General features: G+C 51.9%; 1 protein-coding gene across 1 annotated transcript; it reads left to right on the top strand.

Moving 5' to 3' along the window:
* The first annotated feature begins 568 nt into the window (after positions 1–568).
* On the top strand, positions 569–18,277 carry CXCR5 (C-X-C motif chemokine receptor 5). Its single transcript, XM_075604192.1, has 2 exons — positions 569–696; positions 15,708–18,277. Exons 1-2 carry the CDS (start codon positions 658–660, stop codon positions 16,779–16,781), a joined length of 1,113 nt encoding a protein of 370 aa, XP_075460307.1. The 5' UTR covers positions 569–657; the 3' UTR covers positions 16,782–18,277.
* The last annotated feature ends 919 nt before the right edge of the window (positions 18,278–19,196 follow it).

Here is a 19,196-nt window from a genome sequence, read left to right as displayed (position 1 = left end):
TCACTGTCCCCTGTCTGTGACCCCCTAATCCATCTCACTGTCCCCCGTCTGTGACCCCCCCTAATCCATCTCACTGTCCCCTGTCTGTGACCCCCCCATATCCATCTCACTGTCCCCTGTCTGTGACCCCCCCATATCCATCTCTCTGTACCCTGTCTGTGACCCCCCCTAATCCATCTCACTGTCCCCTGTCTGTGACCCCCCCATATCCATCTCTCTGTACCCTGTCTGTGACCCCCCCTAATCCATCTCACTGTCCCCTGTCTGTGACCCCCCCCTAATCCATATCACTGTCTCCCGTCTGTGACCCCCCTAATCCATATCACTGTCCCGTCTGTGACCCCCCTAATCCATATCACTGTCCCCTTTCTGTGACCCCCCCCCCCCCCTTTGTCAGTGCCCTTCTCTTTCTGTGTCTGTCCAAAGTGACTGTCCGTTATCTCTGTCACTGTCCACATATGACACCGTGTCCCCCCCCCCTTTGCCCCACCGGGGTAGTGCTTGCAGGTAGGGGAGGCTCAGCAGAGATGTTATCTCTTCTCCTGTTACCTCATTTGCCTACAACCCGCAGATGCTGATGAGCCCGGTATTAGTTTGCACACTTCCCCTGTCACACTCACAAGCTGCCCGTGTCCCCGTGTGTCCCCACGCGTGATCATGGAGCGAATTGGGAGTATACCGGAGGTGGATGATTTTGTAAGTATGAGGGGTGGGGGGGGGGGGGGGGGAGGGATGCTCTGCAGGGGATTGACACTCGGAGGTGGAAGGGAGGGATGCTCTGCAGGGGATTGACACTCGGAGGTGGAAGGGAGGGATGCTCTGCAGGGGATTGACACATGTGGAAGGGAGGGATGCTCTGCAGGGGATTGACACTCGGAGGTGGAAGGGAGGGATGCTCTGCAGGGGATTGACAGTCGGAGGTGGAAGGGAGGGATGCTCTGCAGGGGATTGACACATGTGGAAGGGAGGGATGCTCTGCAGGGGATTGACACTCGGAGGTGGAAGGGAGGGATGCTCTGCAGGGGATTGACACTCGGAGGTGAAAGGGAGGGATGCTCTGCAGGGGATTGACACGTGGAAGGGAGGGATGCTCTGCAGGGGATTGACACGTGGAAGGGAGGGATTCTCTGCAGGGGATTGACACGTGGAAGGGAGGGATGCTCTGCAGGAGATTGACACGTGGAAGGGAGGGATACTCTGCAGGAGATTGACACGTGGAAGGGAGGGATGCTCTGCAGGGGATTGACACGTGGAAGGGAGGGATGCTCTGCAGGGGATTGACACGTGGAAGGGAGGGATGCTCTGCAGGAGAGGAAAGTCTCAATCAGAAGGAGCAGAGGGGACACAGCTGTAATGTGGGGGTCTCAGTTAACCCCTTCAATCCCAGAGCCCCCCATCCCTGACCCCTGTGGAAGGGAGGGAGGGGGGAGGAAGAAGGGGGGTCTCCCTACAGGGGAATAAGATCACCCCACGAGGAGAGCAGCGCCACGCGTGACAGTGCCACGTGATCTGAATCATACTGAGAAATACTATCCAAATACTCTGCACAATGTTCTCATCAACCCGAGGGTAACAGGAAAACAGCACCAGGATTATCACAGAAACGATTCCCTGCTGCGTAACGCGTCCCTCCTAGCCGTGCAAATAACAGCACCAGGATTATCACAGAAACGAATCCCCGCTGCATCCTGCGCCCCTCCTATCCATGCAAATACCAGCACCAGGATTATCACAGAAACTAATCCCCGCGGAATCCTGCGCCCCACCAATCTGTGCAAATAACAGCACCAGGATTATCACAGAAACTAATCCCCGCTGCATCCTGCGCCCCACAATAGGGAAGAGGGGAATGGGGGTGGGGGTGTCACTGAAAATCTTCTATCCGCTGCCACGATGGACACTTCACCACTTCTCCTTCCTGATTCTAGCTCCGATGTGGGAAACCCATGTTGCCTCCCATGCCTTCACAGACTTCCATATATAGTAGTCTTCCCATGACGGGATGTGTTTAATGGGTTAAAGGGTCAGTCCCACGTAGGGTCAAAGTGACCAAATGGCCGGGACGCGTTTAATAAGTTAAAGGATCAGTCTCACATAGGAGCAAAGTGACCTGACGGGGACGTGTTTAATGGGTTAAAGGGTCAGTCCCATGTAGGGGCAAAATGACTTTATGATAGGGACGTGTTTAGACTCACCCCTGCTCTCATACACATAGTTAGGAGAGGTAATATGCTGTTTATATTGGGTAATAGGAGGAACTCTTTTTATTGAAAAAATTTTTCCAACATTACATTTCACAGATCAATTTACAAACAAAAACTACACAATATGGACGGACTTGCATTATACAAATATTAGCCCAGAATTTGTTCCAACATCGCCCTTCCTGAATTTCTAACAGTTTATGGCAGCTCATCTCAACCTCTTTAAATAAAATCGCTACGCCTTCATAAGGTGTAACTCCCATGGACCAAAATGAGAGCCCTGCCTGCCAGTCTTGCTTGGCTTTGTAAATGTCACTTTTTGTATTTAATCTTGTTTCCTGTAAGGAAATGATATTTGCATCACAATGTTTTAATACGTTGTAAGCTAAAATTTGGGCTTTCCGTGATTTTATACTTGCCACATTAATAGTTATTACCTTTAAAGGATCACTTATGGAAACTGATAATTTTTTTGCCAAAGAAGGTATTAATATTACTTAGTTTTCTTTTTCTTTTTCCCCACATTATCCCCCAATGACCCAAACCTCTTAATGGTCACGGGAGGTGGGATCATGTCCAAGTCTGTCTCTCTAGAAACGTCTATATTATGCTCCACTGCTGATAAGGAAAGTTCCTCTACATCGTCAGAGTCTTCAGCTCTTGACCCCCAATCCTTCCTAAAAGAGGAAAAGTGATTTCTTTCAGGCACCTGAGGAACTTTACGAGCAGGACGTGTAGGAAGTCGAAGAGTCCCACCAAGTCTTTTTACCGTGATAGTCTTCCTTTTCTTTCCCTGTGCCCAAATCTGCTTATTTCCTTTTTCTTTATTATTATTTTCCCTCACTTGGGTTTCCATCATAGTAGGATCATCTATTTCCCCAGATTGTTCCCCTGCTGGGAGTAGATTTGAGGAGGTTCCCTCTAAGGGGTCTTCTGACATTCCCTGGGCCCTGTTTACACTCTCAATAATTGTTTCTTCTGTAAGTGGCACCGGGCAAACACCATCCCCAGGCGGTTCAGGATAAGCTCCATCCCCAGGAGGATCAAGGCAAGCGCCATCCCTAGGCTGACCCGGACCAACCCCGTCTGCAGGCGGATCCGGACATATTCTGTCTGCATCTTTCAGGGCCTGGTCGTAAAGTACTTAATTGTCTTCAAAGTCCACTTCCTGCTCCCAAACTTTTGAGATATTATGCCAGGCTTCTGTGCAATTCGTATATGAATGTCCAAATTTGTCGCATAAATTACATCTGATCTTTGTACAACTTGTCCTCTCGTGACCCAAGGACTGGCACAAGTTGCATTTTAGAGCATCACAAGACATGCTCAAATGTCTGTCTGAACCACATTTATGGCACAAGGTTGGCTGCCCATAGTAAAAGCAGCTTCCTTTTTCTCTCCCAATGAAGAAAGGGTTAGGCAGATGTTTGGTAACATTGCCATGTTGCCAAAGTCTGGCTTGCACTTTCCAGCCTCCAATCCAGATGCTTCATCCATAATTCTTGTAGGTGGAGCTAGTACTTCACATTGTCTGCCAAGCCATATCAGAATATCTGATATTGGGACTGATTCGTGTCTGAAGAGAATTGTTACCGACTTTATCTCCGGTTTAGACACAGGAATAGCAACAAAGGACTTCCATAATTCTGTGTTTTTAAGACTCTCATATCTTGTCCAGAAATAGTCCAAAGCCTGAGGTCTCTTAAAGCTGACATCATACTCACAGGAGCCTGGAACATGGATAAGTGCATCCATTTCATCTGCTCTGAAGCCCAAGGATTCTTTTAATAGATGTTTTCCAATAAAAATCCTGTCCGGCTTCATCTCCTCTCCGCCCTTATATCTCAACTTTACCACGTTCCTCCTTTTTAAAAGTTGAACATTTCTGGCCACAGCGCTCACAAAGGATCTTCCACTCCAGGCCGAGGGAGGTGCTGTATGAACTGGGGTTACCTTAATGCCATTCCTTTGCTTTACCCCATCTTCTGATTGGGTCACTCTATTATCAGGAACTGTCTGGATAGGAGCAGCAATTTCAGTCTCTACAACCTTCATTTCACTCACAGGCATTACAGGGTTAATGCTGTCTCCATTGCTGCTAATTACCACCTGCTGTTCTCCCTTCTCAGGGTTCTGAATCACAGGACCTGCTAATAAGCATGGGGGTGGTTCTGTAAGTCCAGGTGAACATGGGTTCTCTGGCTCACTGCTCTCAGGCACAAACTCCATTTCCGAAATGGAAGAAACAAAAACCCTAGCGCACAAATAATATTTAAAGTAAACCACTGTTTACTAGAGGCTAAAAGAGTTCCAAGAAGCCACTTAAAAAAGGGGTGTAGATAACATAAATTTAATAAAAGAACAATACTGAAAAAACAATCCAATGAGATAAACTTGTTAAATATATCTCAGCTGGGTACAAGCTCAACCAGAAAAGGTTTTTTTGTTCCACGAAATACAATAAAACAATAAAAATAGCAGTAACCTAGCAAAGTCTCATGAAAGGTAATACCTTCCCTACAGCATTGATTCTGGAGCAAAAAAAGTATCCAAAGACAGAGATAACTAATATATATATATATATATATATTACAAGAAAGACACAAGAAGTCTCAAAAATGAGCACTCAAAAAATCCCCCAAATTTCTTTTAACTTTAATGTCCTCAATTGTAACAAACTAAAACATGATAAAAACACAAAGCAGAATCCTGAAATAGACAAAGTGACTACATATAACATATGGCCCATACAGAAAGTCTAAACCTTTACACAAATATCAGGCTAATGCAAGAAGAGTGTCAGGTGAGATCCCAGGGAAACTAGTTCCCTGGATCAGCAAGACCGGACGGTCACAATGTAAACCAAAAGACCTAAGGGACACACTAATAAATACACTAATATCATACACATATAAACCACACACACTGCAAGATGGAAACCGTAAAGGTAAAGCTGACCCACCGTGGTGGGAAGTGTGCAGAAATCAAGGAAAAATGTGAAAAGATGGAATGTTTAGTTTGACACAAAGAAATCTAAGTGTCACAAAAAGATCGTAACATAAAAATGAGCAAATGTCCAGTTGTATCCAGGATAACATGAAAACTTAAATAAACGAATAGCATGTAAAGTCCATCAATTGTAGCATGGGGAATAAAGAAAAAATAATATACTCATCCCCCCTTGAGATAAAGAGTGCCGTAGTATAACTTCTAAGATGCCAGGCACAGGTTTCCGCCAGATATTAGAATCCGTGTTGTTGTGAGTCCCAAAGTCAACAAGGGAATATGTGTCACAGAATTAAGTCTCAGGGTCCCTGCAGCAGCTCCCACTCTACACGTGTTTCACCGTGCGGGTTCTTCACGGAGTGTGGAGACTGCAGGAAAAGACTCACTATTTAAAAGAAAGTTCGGAAATTAGAGACGGCTGTCCCCAGCATAATATCACTTGCTATTGGCTGGAGAATCAAAAGGAGGAGGGAGGCATGTATTTCTGCCCAGCTGTCTGCTATTGATGCATATCAACAAGCCCCAACGATATCCATAGACGCATCTTTGTGTCTGCTGGAGGCACGTACACCTCCGCATGGCGTCATGACGTCACAGCAGAACCATCCAATCAAAGGAGTTGCTCTTCGATTCATAACACACACACACATATATATACATATATATATATATATATATATATATATATATATATATATATATATACTTATTGTGCAATAATAAAACACAACAACCCTGATTTGCAGAGTGTAGTAAGTATCTTATATACTATATTAGTGAAAGCACTGTATGTTTGCCTGCCTGCCTGCCTGCCTGCCTGCCAGCCTGCCTGCCTGCCTGCCTGGATGTCCGGTGTCCCTAGGGGAAATCTGATTGGTCCCTTGGCCCGCCCCCGCACACCTCTCATTGGCCTGAGGCGGAGTGACGGGCCAAAGGACACACAGGGACACACACACACAGGGACACACACACACACACACAGGGACACACACAGACACAGGGACACACACACACAATGACAGACACACACACAGTGACACACACACACACACACACACACACACACTGTTACATACATTAGCGGGGCTCACAGTTAGCAGCACCCGCGCGCACCTCCTCCTCTCCCCGTGTCTCCCGCGCTTTCACCCCGACCCCCCCCTCCCCCGGCGCAGCTACATTCAGCGGGACACACACACTATTATTACCCCTTCAGCGCCCCCCCCCCCCCCCCCCCACCCAGTGTCAGCGGCCGTGCGAGACCCCCCCTCTATATCTCCCACCTCTCCCCCCCCACACATATACATGCCCCCCCCTCCCCGGCGCTACAACTCACCCCTCCCCGGGCGGGGGAACAGCCAGTGGCCAGGCAGGCTGCCTCGCGGCGCCGAGTGCCCAAGATGGTGGCGCCCGGGACACAGCGGGGGAGCGGCCACAACACGCTGCCTCCCGCCTCAGATCCACGTGGGACCTGCCGGATGGGTGAGTGAGCGGCCTTCACCTCCCCTCCACCCCCCCTTCACCTCCCCTCCACCTCCCCTCCAGTGTCAGTGTCTCCCCGATACCCCCCCCCCCGGCGCCGCTACAGTCAGCGGGGGAGCGAGCGAGCGCCCGGGACACAGCGGGAGAGCGGCCACAACACGCTGCCTCCCGCCTCAGATCCACGTGGGACCTGCCGGACGGGTGAGTGAGCGGCCTTCACCACCCCTCACCCCCCATCACCTCCCCTCACCCCCTTTCACCTCCCCTCACTCCACTTCTCCCTTCCACCCCCCTTCACCTCCCCATTTACCTCCCCCCCCTCACCTCCCCATTTACCTCCCCCCCTCCACCCCCCCTTCACCTCCCCTCCACCCCCCCCTTCACCACCTCCCCTCCACCCCCCCCCCCTTCACCTCCCTTCCACCCCCCCCTTCACCTCCCTTCCACCCCCCCCCCTTCACCTCCCTTCCACCCCCCCCCTTCACCTCCCTTCCACTCCCCCCCTTCACCTCCCCTCCAACCCCCCACCTTCACCTCCCCTCCACCCCCCCTTCACCCCCCCTTCCCACCGCCTCCCCCCCCCCTTCCCACCGCCTCCCACCCCCCGCCTTCCCTCCGCCTCCCACCCCCCACAATTTAGTATCAGCAAAGATGGAGACTTTGCTCTCGATGCCAACCTCAAGGTCATTAGTAAACAAGTCAAAAAGCAGGGGTCCCAGTATCGATCCCTGAGGAACTCCACTCACGACTTTAGCCCAACCTGAAAAAGTTCCATTTATGACAACCCTCTATTGTCTGTCCTTTAACCAGTTTTCGATCCAGGTGCATATATTATTACTGAGTCCAATTTGCTTTATTTTGTACACCAACCTCTTGTGTGAAAACGTATCAAAAGTCTTTGCAAAATCTAAGTAGACCACATCAACTGCATTACCCTTGTCTAAATTCCTACTCACCTCCTCAAAGAAACAAATAAGGTTAGTTTGGCATGATCTATCCTTCATAAATCCATGCTGACTATTACTAATAATTTTATTTTCCAGTAGGTATTCCTGAATACTATCCCGTATTAAACCTTCAAGAAGTTTCCCCACTATTGAAGTCAGGCTTACAGGTCTGTAATCCCCGGTTGTGATCTAGCTCCCTTTTTAAATATAGGCACCACATCTGCTTTACGCCAATCTTGTGGTACTGAGCCTGTGGAAATTGAGTCCTTGAATATTAAATATAATGGTTTGGCTATTACTGAGCTTAACTCCTTGAGAACTCTTGGATGTATGCCATCGGGGCCACGTGCCTTATTTACTTAAATTTTTTCAAGCCGCTTATGAATTTCTTCCTCAGTTAACCAATTGGTCATTAATATGGAGGTTGTGGCTTCCTTCTGCGGCACTACTATTGAACTTGATTCTTCCCTGGTAAACACAGAAGCAAAGAATGTGTTTAATACCTCAGCTTTTTCCTTATCTCCAATAATCTGTCCACCCATCTCACACTGAAAGGGTCCTATATTTTCTTTTCTCATTATTTTATTATTAAGGTATTTAAAGAACTTTTTAGGGTTGACCTTACTTTCTAATGCAATCCTTTTTTCATTATCCGTTTTTGCTAATTTGATTGCCCTTTTGCAATTTTTGTTACATTCCTTATAATTCTGATATGATGTCTCTGTCCCTTCTGACTTAAAGAATCTAAACGCCTTCCTCTTCTTGTCCATTTCCTCCCCTACCTGTTTATTTAGCCACATTGGTTTTGACTTATTTCTTTTATACTTATTACCCAAAGGGTATACACTGATAAGTGTGCTTTTCTTGCAATGTTTTAAAGACTGACCATTTATCGTCTACATTTTCCCTGCAAAAACATCATCCCAGTGTATTACTTGTAGATTAGTCCCCTGTTTATTCAAATTTGCCTTTCTAAAGTTTAAGGTCTTTGTTGAACCCAAGTAATCTGTTTTTTAATTATTTATTTCAAATGATACAATGTTATGATCACTGTTAGGCCTCAGGCATGGTCAGCATAAGCGCGTGCTGAGGCGCGCTTACGCTCGGCACTGAGCCCCTGCAGCCGCAATGAGAGCAGCTCGCTTACGCTTATGCAAGCGTGCGGAAGTGTAAGTCTTAGCAAAATGTAACATTTTCGTGCTAATGGGAGCGCAGGGCCGGACATTGAGCGGTTCGCCCAATGAGGGCGACCCAGCTCCGTGACGTCACTGGCCTGCCCCCGACACGCCCCCGGACCTCGCGCGGTCTAAGGCCAGGGAAAGCACCCGCTTTGCCTCAGCCTCAGCGCGCCTCCGCCCGGCATCACTCACCATGGACGCAGCCTTACCCAAATGTTCCAGGACTTGAATATTTGCTATTACTTCTACATTGTTTGATATGACCAAATCCAGTATTGCCCGTCTCATGGTTGGTTCCTCAATAATTTGGGTCATATAATGTCTTTAAGCACCCCCAAAAACCTGTTTCCTTTTGTTGTAACGCTAATCTCATTGCCCCAGTCGATGTCTGGATAATTAAAATCCCCCATTATGCAAACATGACCCAGTTTTGATGCCTTCTCCATTTGCAAAAGTATTTTAGCTTCCTCAATCTCACAGATATTTGGTGGTTTATAGCATATTCCCTACAAACATTTTCTTTATACTTTTACCTCCACTGCTAATTTCTATCCACAAGGTCTCTACATTTTCATCATTCCCTTACAGACAAAAACAACTCATTTTAAATGGAAAAAAACACCATAATATTAGTGACAAATGGTATATAATGTTTCACTAAACACCAGGTCTGACAGTATGTTGTCAGGAAGTAGTTTACAAAAGACTATATGTATTATGATATTTTTCAACCACATCTAGTTATTGTCCTGGTATTAAAATGTGTTTTTTTGAACAAATGTCCCCCCAAAAAATTAATGGAAAAAATGTTCCTTATGTAGAAAGATGTTGTAATGGTAGTTGAGGGTAATCTTTAATCCAGACAGATTTTTCGATAGTATGTTCCTTAGAAAGAAAAAGCACACTGTCTGTATCTCTGGCGCACGCCGTAGTGTGCTGGCTGGGTGGGAGACAGGTCAGAACACAGATCTCCAGAAGGGGACTCCTTCCAGACTGTTCCTAGCTTTCTCTGCAGGGTAAGTGTACTACTCCCAGGGTATAAGGCCTGATGAGTACTGCACTGATGTAATGAGGATTCCTCCTTGTTTTGATCTCTCCCTACAGATATCACAGTCTCTCCACCCAGTACTTATAGGTACTATATGTGCAGGTATAACGGCTTGCAAAGGGTCTCCTCACCTCTCCAGACAGCCGCCGAGAATTACCTTCACAGAGTGTCCAGCTGGCACCACGCGCACTCCTCGCAGCTTTCTCGGGTGCTTCCGCAGTGCACTTGCGTTGTCACGTCCTCCTCTCTTGCCGTCAGGGGTGTGCTCCGTCTTACGACACCCCCTGAGTGCTATCACGGTGCTATTGATGGTATAGATGCTCCAGAGTTTCCACGTTCCACATCCCCCACCATTCACAGCCGTCAGGCAGATCTCACAGCTTTTGGCGCTAAAACTTTCACACAGTGTCGGCTCAAGGAACACACTGCTTCTCCCACAGATTGAATTCTCAAGTGCTTGTTCCTAACCCTACGCGTTTCTCCCGGCAAGGGCTTCGTCAGGGGTTGATCTTCAATTTCCAGCTGCTCCTGATCTCCACCCAGCCGTTCTAGGTTTTTACTTTGCTGCTCTCCAGAGTTCCCTGTAATCTCTGCAACCTCTCCCAGGGTTGGAGTCTGAGGTAACCTAACCTCACAGGTGTCTGCTGCTTTCTTTGAATGCAATGGGCTTTTAACCAAATGTTCTGCTGCTTCTGCTATTAACCCCTGGGATGCTGGAAGCTCTGGAACAGATCCCTGCTCACAGTCTGAAACACCATGAGGTGAGTCCCCTTCCCTGAAGTTTTTGGACCCTATTTCAGGGCTGTTACCTTCTACTGTAGAGACTTTTAGCCGCCGGTCCTTTGCTTTCTTTTCTTTAGCAGCTTTACCCTTTGGGGTTTTCCTGGCAGTTGATTGAATTAAACTGTCAGTATCTGAGTCTTCCTGGGATAAGTTCTCTGTTTTATCTTTAGACTTTGCAGACTTGTTCTGGGATCTTGTTTCTCTCTCACTTCTTTTAGGCGTCACCAAACTTATCTTTTCTTGAGAGCTTTTAATGTGACTCTTGCTGGGGTTCTGGCCTCTTGTTCCACAACATGAATCTGCGCCTTGCTCTGCACCTTGCTCTGCATTTTGCTCTGCACTCTGCTCAGCACTGTGGGTTAGCATTTCAATTGTTTTTGAAAGGGAACGTTTCTGTTTGACTGGAACCACTGCTATTTTAGCAATCTCACCCCCCAACCGGGTTAATATATCATGCAGACGATGTATTTGCTTCTTGCGCACCTCTCTCTCAGAACCACGACATTTCTTTAATTTTATATTTTCTACTTCCAATTATTCTATCTTCCTGTTATACCTCCACAATAAAGCTTGTTTCTCTTCTCTCTTAAGCAGGTTCTGTTCTGCTCTTTCCCTTTTCTCCAAACTCCCCTGTAACTTGCATTCAGGCTCCCCAAGGCCTACACCACTGCTGCAGCCTCGCCTACTTCCATCTCCAACACACAGCCACCAACCCCTGGGTCTTAAGGCCATCCTGGCTCCCCTGCAGGAGCTCACCTGCAGCCCATCCTGGAGGAGTTATAGGGACCGCTTATATGGGGTAATAGGAGGAGTTATAGGGAGGGGTTATATGGGGTAATAGGAGGAGTTATAGGGTGGGGTTATATGGGGTAATAGGAGTTATATAGAGCCGTTATGTGGGGTAATAGGAGTTCAAAATCTTAACACAGTTACCCCTTTAAACCTGTGTGTTTTGACCTTAGCGCTGTTACTGTCAGGCTGCTAACTTACTGACTCATTCAGAGGGATTCCCCCTCCCACGCTAACAGTCTCACTGAGTTGTGTAGGGGTGTGTGTTTAAGCAGTGTAAGAGCGCTGGGTGTGGGGGGGGGGGGAGCAGTGTAAGAGTGCTGGGTGTGGGGGGGGAGCAGTGTAAGAGTGCTGGGTGTGGGGGGAGCAGTGTAAGAGTGCTGGGTGTGGGGGCGAGCAGTGTAAGAGCGCTGGGTGTGGGGGGGGGAGCAGTGTAAGAGTGCTGGGTGGGGGGGGAGCAGTGTAAGAGCGCTGGGTGTGGGGGCGAGCAGTGTAAGAACGCTGGGTGTGGGGGGGGGCAGTGTAAGAGCGCTGGGTGTGGGGGGGAGCAGTGTAAGGGCGCTGGGTGTGGGGGGGGGAGCAGTGTTAGGGTGCTGGGTGTGGGGGGGGGAGCAGTGTAAGAGCGCTGGGTGTGGGGGGGGGAGCAGTGTAAGGGCGCTGGGTGTGGGGGGGGAGCAGTGTAAGGGCGCTGGGTGTGAGGGGGGAGCAGTGCAAGAACGCTGGGTGTGGGGGGGAGCAGTGTAAGAGCGCTGGGTGTGAGGGGGGAGCAGTGTAAGAGCGCTGGGTGTGAGAGGGGAGCAGTGTAAGGGAGCTGGGTGTGGGGGGGGGGAGCAGTGTAAGAGCGCTGGATGTGGGGGGGAGCAGTGTAAGGGTGCTGGGTGTGTGGGGGAGCAGTGTAAGAGCGCTGGGTGTGGGGGGAGAGCAGTGTAAGGGAGCTGGGTGTGGGGGGGGAGCAGTGTAAGGGAGCTGGGTGTGGGGGGGGGAGCAGTGTAAGAGCGCTGGGTGGGAGGGGGAGCAGTGTAAGAGCGCTGGGTGGGAGGGGAGAGCAGTGTAAGGGAGCTGGGTGTGGGGGGGGGGAGCAGTGTAAGGGAGCTGGGTGTGGGGGGGGAGCAGTGTAAGAGCGCTGGGTGTGAGGGGGGAGCAGTGTAAGGGAGCTGGGTGTGGGGGGGGAGCAGTGTAAGAGCGCTGGATGTGGGGGGGGGAGCAGTGTAAAGGAGCTGGGTGTGGGGGGGAGGGAGCAGTGTAAGAGCACTGGGTGTGGGGGGGAGCAGTGTAAGGGAGCTGGGTGTGGGGGGGGGAGCAGTGTAAGGGAGCTGGGTGTGGGGGGGGGAGCAGTGTAAGGGAGCTAGGTGTGGGGGGGGGGGAGCAGTGTAAGGGAGCTGGGTGTGGGGGGGGGGGCAGTGTAAGGGAGCTGGGTGTGGGGGGGGAGCAGTGTAAGGGAGCTGGGTGTGGGGGGGGAGCAGTGTAAGAGCGCTGGGTGTGAGGGAGGAGCAGTGTAAGGGAGCTGGGTGTTGGGGGGGAGCAGTGTAAGAGCGCTGGATGTGGGGGGAAGCAGTGTAAAGGAGCTGGGTGTGGCTGGGGGGAGCAGTGTAAGAGCGCTGGGTGGGGGGGGAGAGCAGTGTAAGGGAGCTGGGTGTGGGGGGGGAGCAGTGTAAGGGAGCTGGGTGTGGGGGGGAGCAGTGTAAGAGCGCTGGATGTGGGGGGGAGCAGTGTAAAGGAGCTGGGTGTGGGGGGGGGGGGAGCAGTGTAAGAGCGCTGGGTGTGGGAGGGGAGGAGCAGTGTAAGGGAGCTGGGTGTGGGGGGGGGAGCAGTGTAAGGGAGCTGGGTGTGGGGTGGGAGCAGTGTAAGGGAGCTGGGTGTGGGGGGGGAGCAGTGTAAGGGAGCTGGGTGTGGGGGGGGAGCAGTGTAAGGGAGCTGGGTGTGGGGGGGGAGTAGTGTAAGAACGCTGGGTGTGGGGGGGGTGCAGTGTAAGGGAGCTGGGTGTGGGGGGGAGAGCAGTGGAAGAGCGCTGGGTGTGTGGGGGGTGCAGTGTAAGGGAGCTGGGTGTGGGGGGAGCAGTGTAAGGGCGCTGGGTGTGGGGGGGAGCAGTGTAAGGGAGCGGGGTGTGGGGGGGGAGCAGTGTAAGGGAGCTGGGTGTGGGAGCAGTGTAAGAGCGCTGGGTGTTGGGGGGGGAGCAGTGTAAGGGAGCTGGGTGTGTGGGGGGAGAGCAGTGTAAGAGCGCTGGGTGTGGGGGGGGGGAGCAGTGTAATGGAGCTGGGTGTGGGGGGGGGAGCAGTGTAAGGGAGCTGGGTGTGGGGGGGGAGCAGTGTAAGAGCGCTGGGTGTGGGGGCGAGCAGTGTAAGAGCGCTGGGTGTGGGGGCGAGCAGTGTAAGAGCGCTGGGTGTGGGGGCGAGCAGTGTAAGAGCGCTGGGTGTGGGGGCGAGCAGTGTAAGAGCGCTGGGTGTGGGGGCGAGCAGTGTAAGGGCGCTGGGTGTGGGGGGGAGCAGTGTAAGAGTGCTGGCTGTGGGGGGGGGGGGGCAGTTTAAGAACGCTGGATGTGGGGGGGGGGGCAGTGTAAGAGCGCTGGATGTGGGGGGGAGCAGTGTAAGGGCGCTGGGTGTGGGGGGGAGCAGTGTAAGGGCACTGGGTGTGGGGGCGAGCAGTGTAAGAGCGCTAGGTGTGGGGGGGGAGCAGTGTAAGAGCGCTGGGTGTGGGGGGGAGCAGTGTAAGAGCGCTGGGTGTGGGGGGGAGCAGTGTAAGAGCGCTGGGTGTGGGGGGGAGCAGTGTAAGAGCGCTACGTGTGGGGGGGGAGCAGTGTAAGAGTGGTGGGGGGGGAGCAGTGTAAGAGCGCTGGGTGTGGGGGGGGGAGCAGTGTAAGGGCACTGGGTGTGGGGGGGGAGCAGTGTAAGGGCACTGCGTGTGGGGGGGTGGAGCAGTGTAAGGGCGCTGGGTGTGGGGGGGAGCAGTGTAAGGGCGCTGGGTGTGGGGGGGAGGAGCAGTGTAAGAGCGCTGGGTGTGGGGGGGGAGCAGTGTAAGAGCGCTGGGTGTGGGGGGGAGCAGTGTAAGAGCGCTGGGTGTGGGGGGGGAGCAGTGTAAGAGCGCTGGGTGTGACGGGGGAGCAGTGCAAGAACGCTGGGTGTGGGGGGGGGGGGACCAGTGTAAGAGCGCTGGGTGTGAGGGGGGGAGCAGTGTAAGAGCGCTGGGTGTGAGAGGGAAGCAGTGTAAGGGAGCTGGGTGTGGGGGGGGGAGCAGTGTAAGGGCGCTGGGTGTGGGGGGGAGCAGTATAAGAGTGCTGGGTGAGAGGGGGGAGCAGTGTAAGAGCGCTGGGTGTGGGGGGGGGAGCAGTGTAAGTGATGGGTGTGGGGGGGGAGCAGTGTAAGAGCGCTGGGTGTGGGGGGGGAGCAGTGTAAGAGCGCTGGGTGTGGGGGGGGAGCAGTGTAAGAGCGCTGTGTGGGGGGGGAGAGCAGTGTAAGGGAGCTGGGTGTGGGGGGGGGAGCAGTGTAAGGGAGCTGGGTGTGGGGGGGAGCAGTGTAAGAGCGCTGGGTGGGGGGGGGAGAGCAGTGTAAGGGAGCTGGGTGTGGGTGGGGGGAGCAGTGTAAGGGACCTGGGTGTGGGGGGGGGGGAGCAGTGTAAGGGACCTGGGTGTGGGGGGGGGGGGAGCAGTGTAAGAGCGCTGGGTGTGTGGGGGAGGGAGCAGTGTAAGGGAGCTGGGTGTGGGGTGGAGCAGTGTAAGGGAGCTGGGTGTGGGGGGAGCAGTGTAAGGGAGCTGGGTGTGGGGGGGAGCAGTGTAAGGGAGCTGGGTGTGGGGGGGGAGCAGTGTAAGATCGCTGGGTGTGGGGGGGAGAGCAGTGTAAGGGAGCTGGGTGTGGGGGGGGGAGAGCAGTGTAAGAGCGCTGGGTGTGTGGGGGAGGGAGCAGTGTAAGGGAGCTGGGTGTGGGGTGGAGCAGTGTAAGGGAGCTGGGTGGGGGGGGGGAGCAGTGTAAGATCACTGGGTGTGGGGGGGAGAGCAGTGTAAGAGCGCTATGTGGGGAGGACAATGCATTATTTGAGCAATGGGTAAGTGCTCTCACTTTCAGTGTAGTTATAAATAATATTTTGGTGATTGGTCTCACTCCTTCACGCACTCACACTCACACTCAGACTCAGACACTCAGACACTCAGACACTCAGACACTCAGACACTCAGACACTCAGACACTCAGACACTCAGACACTCAGACACTCAGACACTCAGACACTCAGACACTCAGACACTCAGACTCACAGCTATTGACGCATTCTCCTCATGCCACAGGAAGGAGGCCTTTATTGCTGTTTTAACGAGAACACCACTTTCACGGATGACCTACTGGACACCAGTGGATTCGTCTGCAGTGACCCTTCCGTGGACAATCCTTTGGAGTGGTTTGCAGCTTTTCAGGTATACTTTATCCCGGTGGTCTACATGCTGGTCTTCGTGGTGGGCACCTTGGGAAACGGCCTTGTCCTCCTCATCCTCCTGAAGCACCGCCGCTCACGCTCCACCACCGAGAATTACCTCCTGCACCTGGCCGTGGCTGACCTCCTCATGCTCATCACCTTCCCCTTTACCGTGACCGAGTCCGTGGCCGGCTGGGTGTTCGGGGACTTCCTCTGCAAGTCTGTGGGTGTCCTCAACCGCGTCAACTTCTTTTGTGGCAGCCTCCTCCTGGCGTGCATTAGCGTGGACCGCTACCTGGCCATAATCCACGCCATCCACGCCTTCAGGTCACGCCGCGTGTTCGCGGTTCACTTCCCCTGCGTTGGAGTCTGGCTCCTGTGCTTCCTCCTCTCTCTGCCCAACTTTTTCGTGCTGGGGTTGGAGCCACGTGGCAACCTTACTATATGCACCTACAAGCAGAGCCACTTCCCCAGCAACCCCTGGTGGCAGGTAGGGCGCTTCCTCAACCACGTGGTGGGTTTCCTGTGCCCGCTGCTAGTTATGGGCTACTGCTACGCCCACATTGTGGCTGCCCTGTGCCTGTCGCCACGGCGGGAAAAACAGAGAGCAGTGAGGGTGGCTATCATGATCACGGGGGTCTTCTTACTGTGCTGGACCCCATACAACGTGGCTGTGTTCCTGGACACCCTGGATCAGCTGGATGTGGTGCAGAGCTGCGTGGTGCGGCAGCAGCTGCCGGTAGCGATCATAGTCACGGAGTTCTTGGGGTACCTGCACAGCTGCCTCAATCCCGTGCTGTATGCCTTTGTGGGGGTGAAGTTCAGGAATGATGCGCTGCGGGTCCTGCATGATGTGGGGTGCCCGTGGGCACGGAGGATACCACTGCCACCCGACAGGAAGAGCAGTGCCACTGACTCAGAGAACGGCACGCTCGTGTCTACTTTCTAGAGCAGGTGTAAGTATGGGAATGCCAGCGTGTGAGTGAGGGAATGCCAGCGTGTGAGTGGGGGAATGTCTGAAAGTGTGAGTGAGGGAATGCCAGTGTGAGTGAGTGCCAGTGAGGGAATGTCAGTGTGAGAGTGAGGGAATGTCAGTGTGAGAGTGAGGGAATGTCAGTGTGAGAGTGAGGGAATGCCAGAAAGTGTGAGTGAGGGAATGTCAGTGTGAGAGTGAGGGAATGTCAGTGTGAGAGTGAGGGAATGTCAGTGAGTGTGAGGGAATGCCAGAAAGTGTGAGTGAGGGAATGTCAGTGTGAGTGAATGTCAGTGAGAGTGTGAGGGAATGCCAGAAAGTGTGAGTGAGGGAATGTGCTAGCATATGAAGAAGTGTAGCAATGTTAATGTACTTTTGTGTCCGAGTGTGTAAATGTGCAAGCATGTGTGTGTAAATGTCAGGCGTCCCCCAACGTACAGTATGAGCATATTCATGCCCGAGTGTGAGAATGAGTGTGATTATAACTGCACGCTTCTTCGCATTAAAGCTTATTAACATGTATGATAATATTTACACGACCTTATACACCCCAAGGTGCTTTGCACGATTAGCAACCCCGATAAATGATTAATTTACATGTTTCTGAAATATTGTAAACTACAAACAGTGCGAAGAAGGAACGGGCAGCGGGACGAATATGTGAAAAGGGCGAAGATAGCACAAATACAGAATACAAACCCAGCCAGTCAGTGCGCAGGAGGCGGTACAATGGCGACAATATAGAAACACATCCAAGTACTGTATACGTCTACTAGAGGGTGGGCGCTCAACTCCTGTCCTTCAGGTTTAAAGGATATCCCTGCTTCAGCACAGGTGGCTCAATCAGTCCCTGCTTCAGCACACGACTGAGCCACCTGTGCTGAAGCTGGGATATCCTGAAAGCCTGACCTGTTTGGGGGGGTCTTGAGGACGGGAGTTGAGCCCCCCTGGGTTACATCATGAAGGGAATCTGAGATGAGTGTAATTTCTACCTAGAAAGCTTTTATACGGCAGACCGGCGGGTACCAAAGTCTCGTTCCCCGGTAAAACTCCTCCATACTCCATTTGGGAGTTCCCCAAAGGGCTCGTATTATTATTTCCAATGTAATGATCGCTGAATGTTCCACCCATCGGACAGTAACAGAGGGTATGTAACCCCTTGGAGAACACCCGTTTCTGGATGTGAGCCGCTGTTTTTGCGAAACGCGCAGGAGGCGGCGGTGGCACTCTACCGGTGCTGCGAGGAGGGGCGCTCCCACGCTCCATGTCTGCACTCCGGAAACCCGTGGGACGCCGCGCGGAAGGGGCGGCTCGAGATCACACAGCCGGTTCGGGTGTTAGTATGGGTGCTTATGACCCGAGCGCACTTGTGATCGCGTCGCTTTCTTCACTTTAATGATCAGGCGCTCAACCGCGTGAAATATTCAATGCTTCTTTTTATTACTAATAACGGGAAGATTTGTGTTGTGTGAAACCAGATTAAAAAAATAAACATTTCAAAAGTGTCCGTGTGCGCACGTGCGTGTGCGTGTGCGTGTGCGTTACAGGAATGGCAGAGGGCACACAGAGACACACACGGATAAATAAGAAGAGACTTTCACATTTCATTTCTTGTATTTACATCTGTTTTTTTCTCAAAATCTTTTGCACATTTCGACTGCTTTAAAAAAAACAAACAAAAAAAAAGGTAAAAGAGAAAAGCCACACTCACAAAAAGAGATATACAGAGGAAGAGACCCCCATGTGAGGGGAGACGGGGGACCCCGAATATTACACTGCGCCAGCCTTCCCGAGATCTTCACTTTATCCCAAGGAACGTCGTCAGACTCACACTCACCCTCCCAGCAGGATGGATAGGGGGAGAGAGATCCAGGGAGAGAGAGAGAGATACAGGGAGGGAGAGAGAGAGAGATAGAGAGAGGTAGATACAGGGAGAGAGAGAGATACAGAGAGAGAGAGAGAGAGAGAGAGAGAGAGAGATACAGGGAGAGAGAGAGAGATACAGGGAGAGAGAGAGAGATACAGGGAGAGAGAGAGAGATACAGGGAGAGAGAGAGAGATACAGGGAGAGAGAGAGAGAGAGAGAGAGAGAGAGAGATACAGGGAGGGAGAGAGAGATACAGGGAGAGAGACACAGGGAGAGAGAGACACAGGGAGAGATACATGGAGAGAAAGAGAGGGAGATACAGAGAGAGAGATACAGACAGAGAGAGATACAGGAAGGGAGAGAGAGATACAGGGAGAGAGAGAGACACAGAGAGAGATACAGGGAGGGAGAGGGAGATACAGGGAGGGAGAGAGATACATGGAGAGAAAGAGGGAGATACAGAGAGAGGGAGAGAGATACAGAGAGAGGGAGATACAGGGAGAGAGAGAGATACAGGGAGAGAG

The sequence above is a fragment of the Ascaphus truei genome, chromosome 6 (assembly GCF_040206685.1).
Source record: "Ascaphus truei isolate aAscTru1 chromosome 6, aAscTru1.hap1, whole genome shotgun sequence".
NCBI classification, from domain to species: Eukaryota; Metazoa; Chordata; class Amphibia; order Anura; family Ascaphidae; genus Ascaphus; species Ascaphus truei.
This window is presented reverse-complemented; position numbering and strand designations above follow the sequence as displayed.

Excerpts from the sequence above, each read along its gene's own strand:
- CXCR5 (XM_075604192.1), top strand. The coding sequence starts at position 658 with ATGGAGCGAATTGGGAGTATACCGGAGGTGGATGATTTT. Across the intron at positions 697-15,707 it reads TACCGGAGGTGGATGATTTT|GAAGGAGGCCTTTATTGCTG; the intron begins GTAAGTATGAGG and ends CTCATGCCACAG.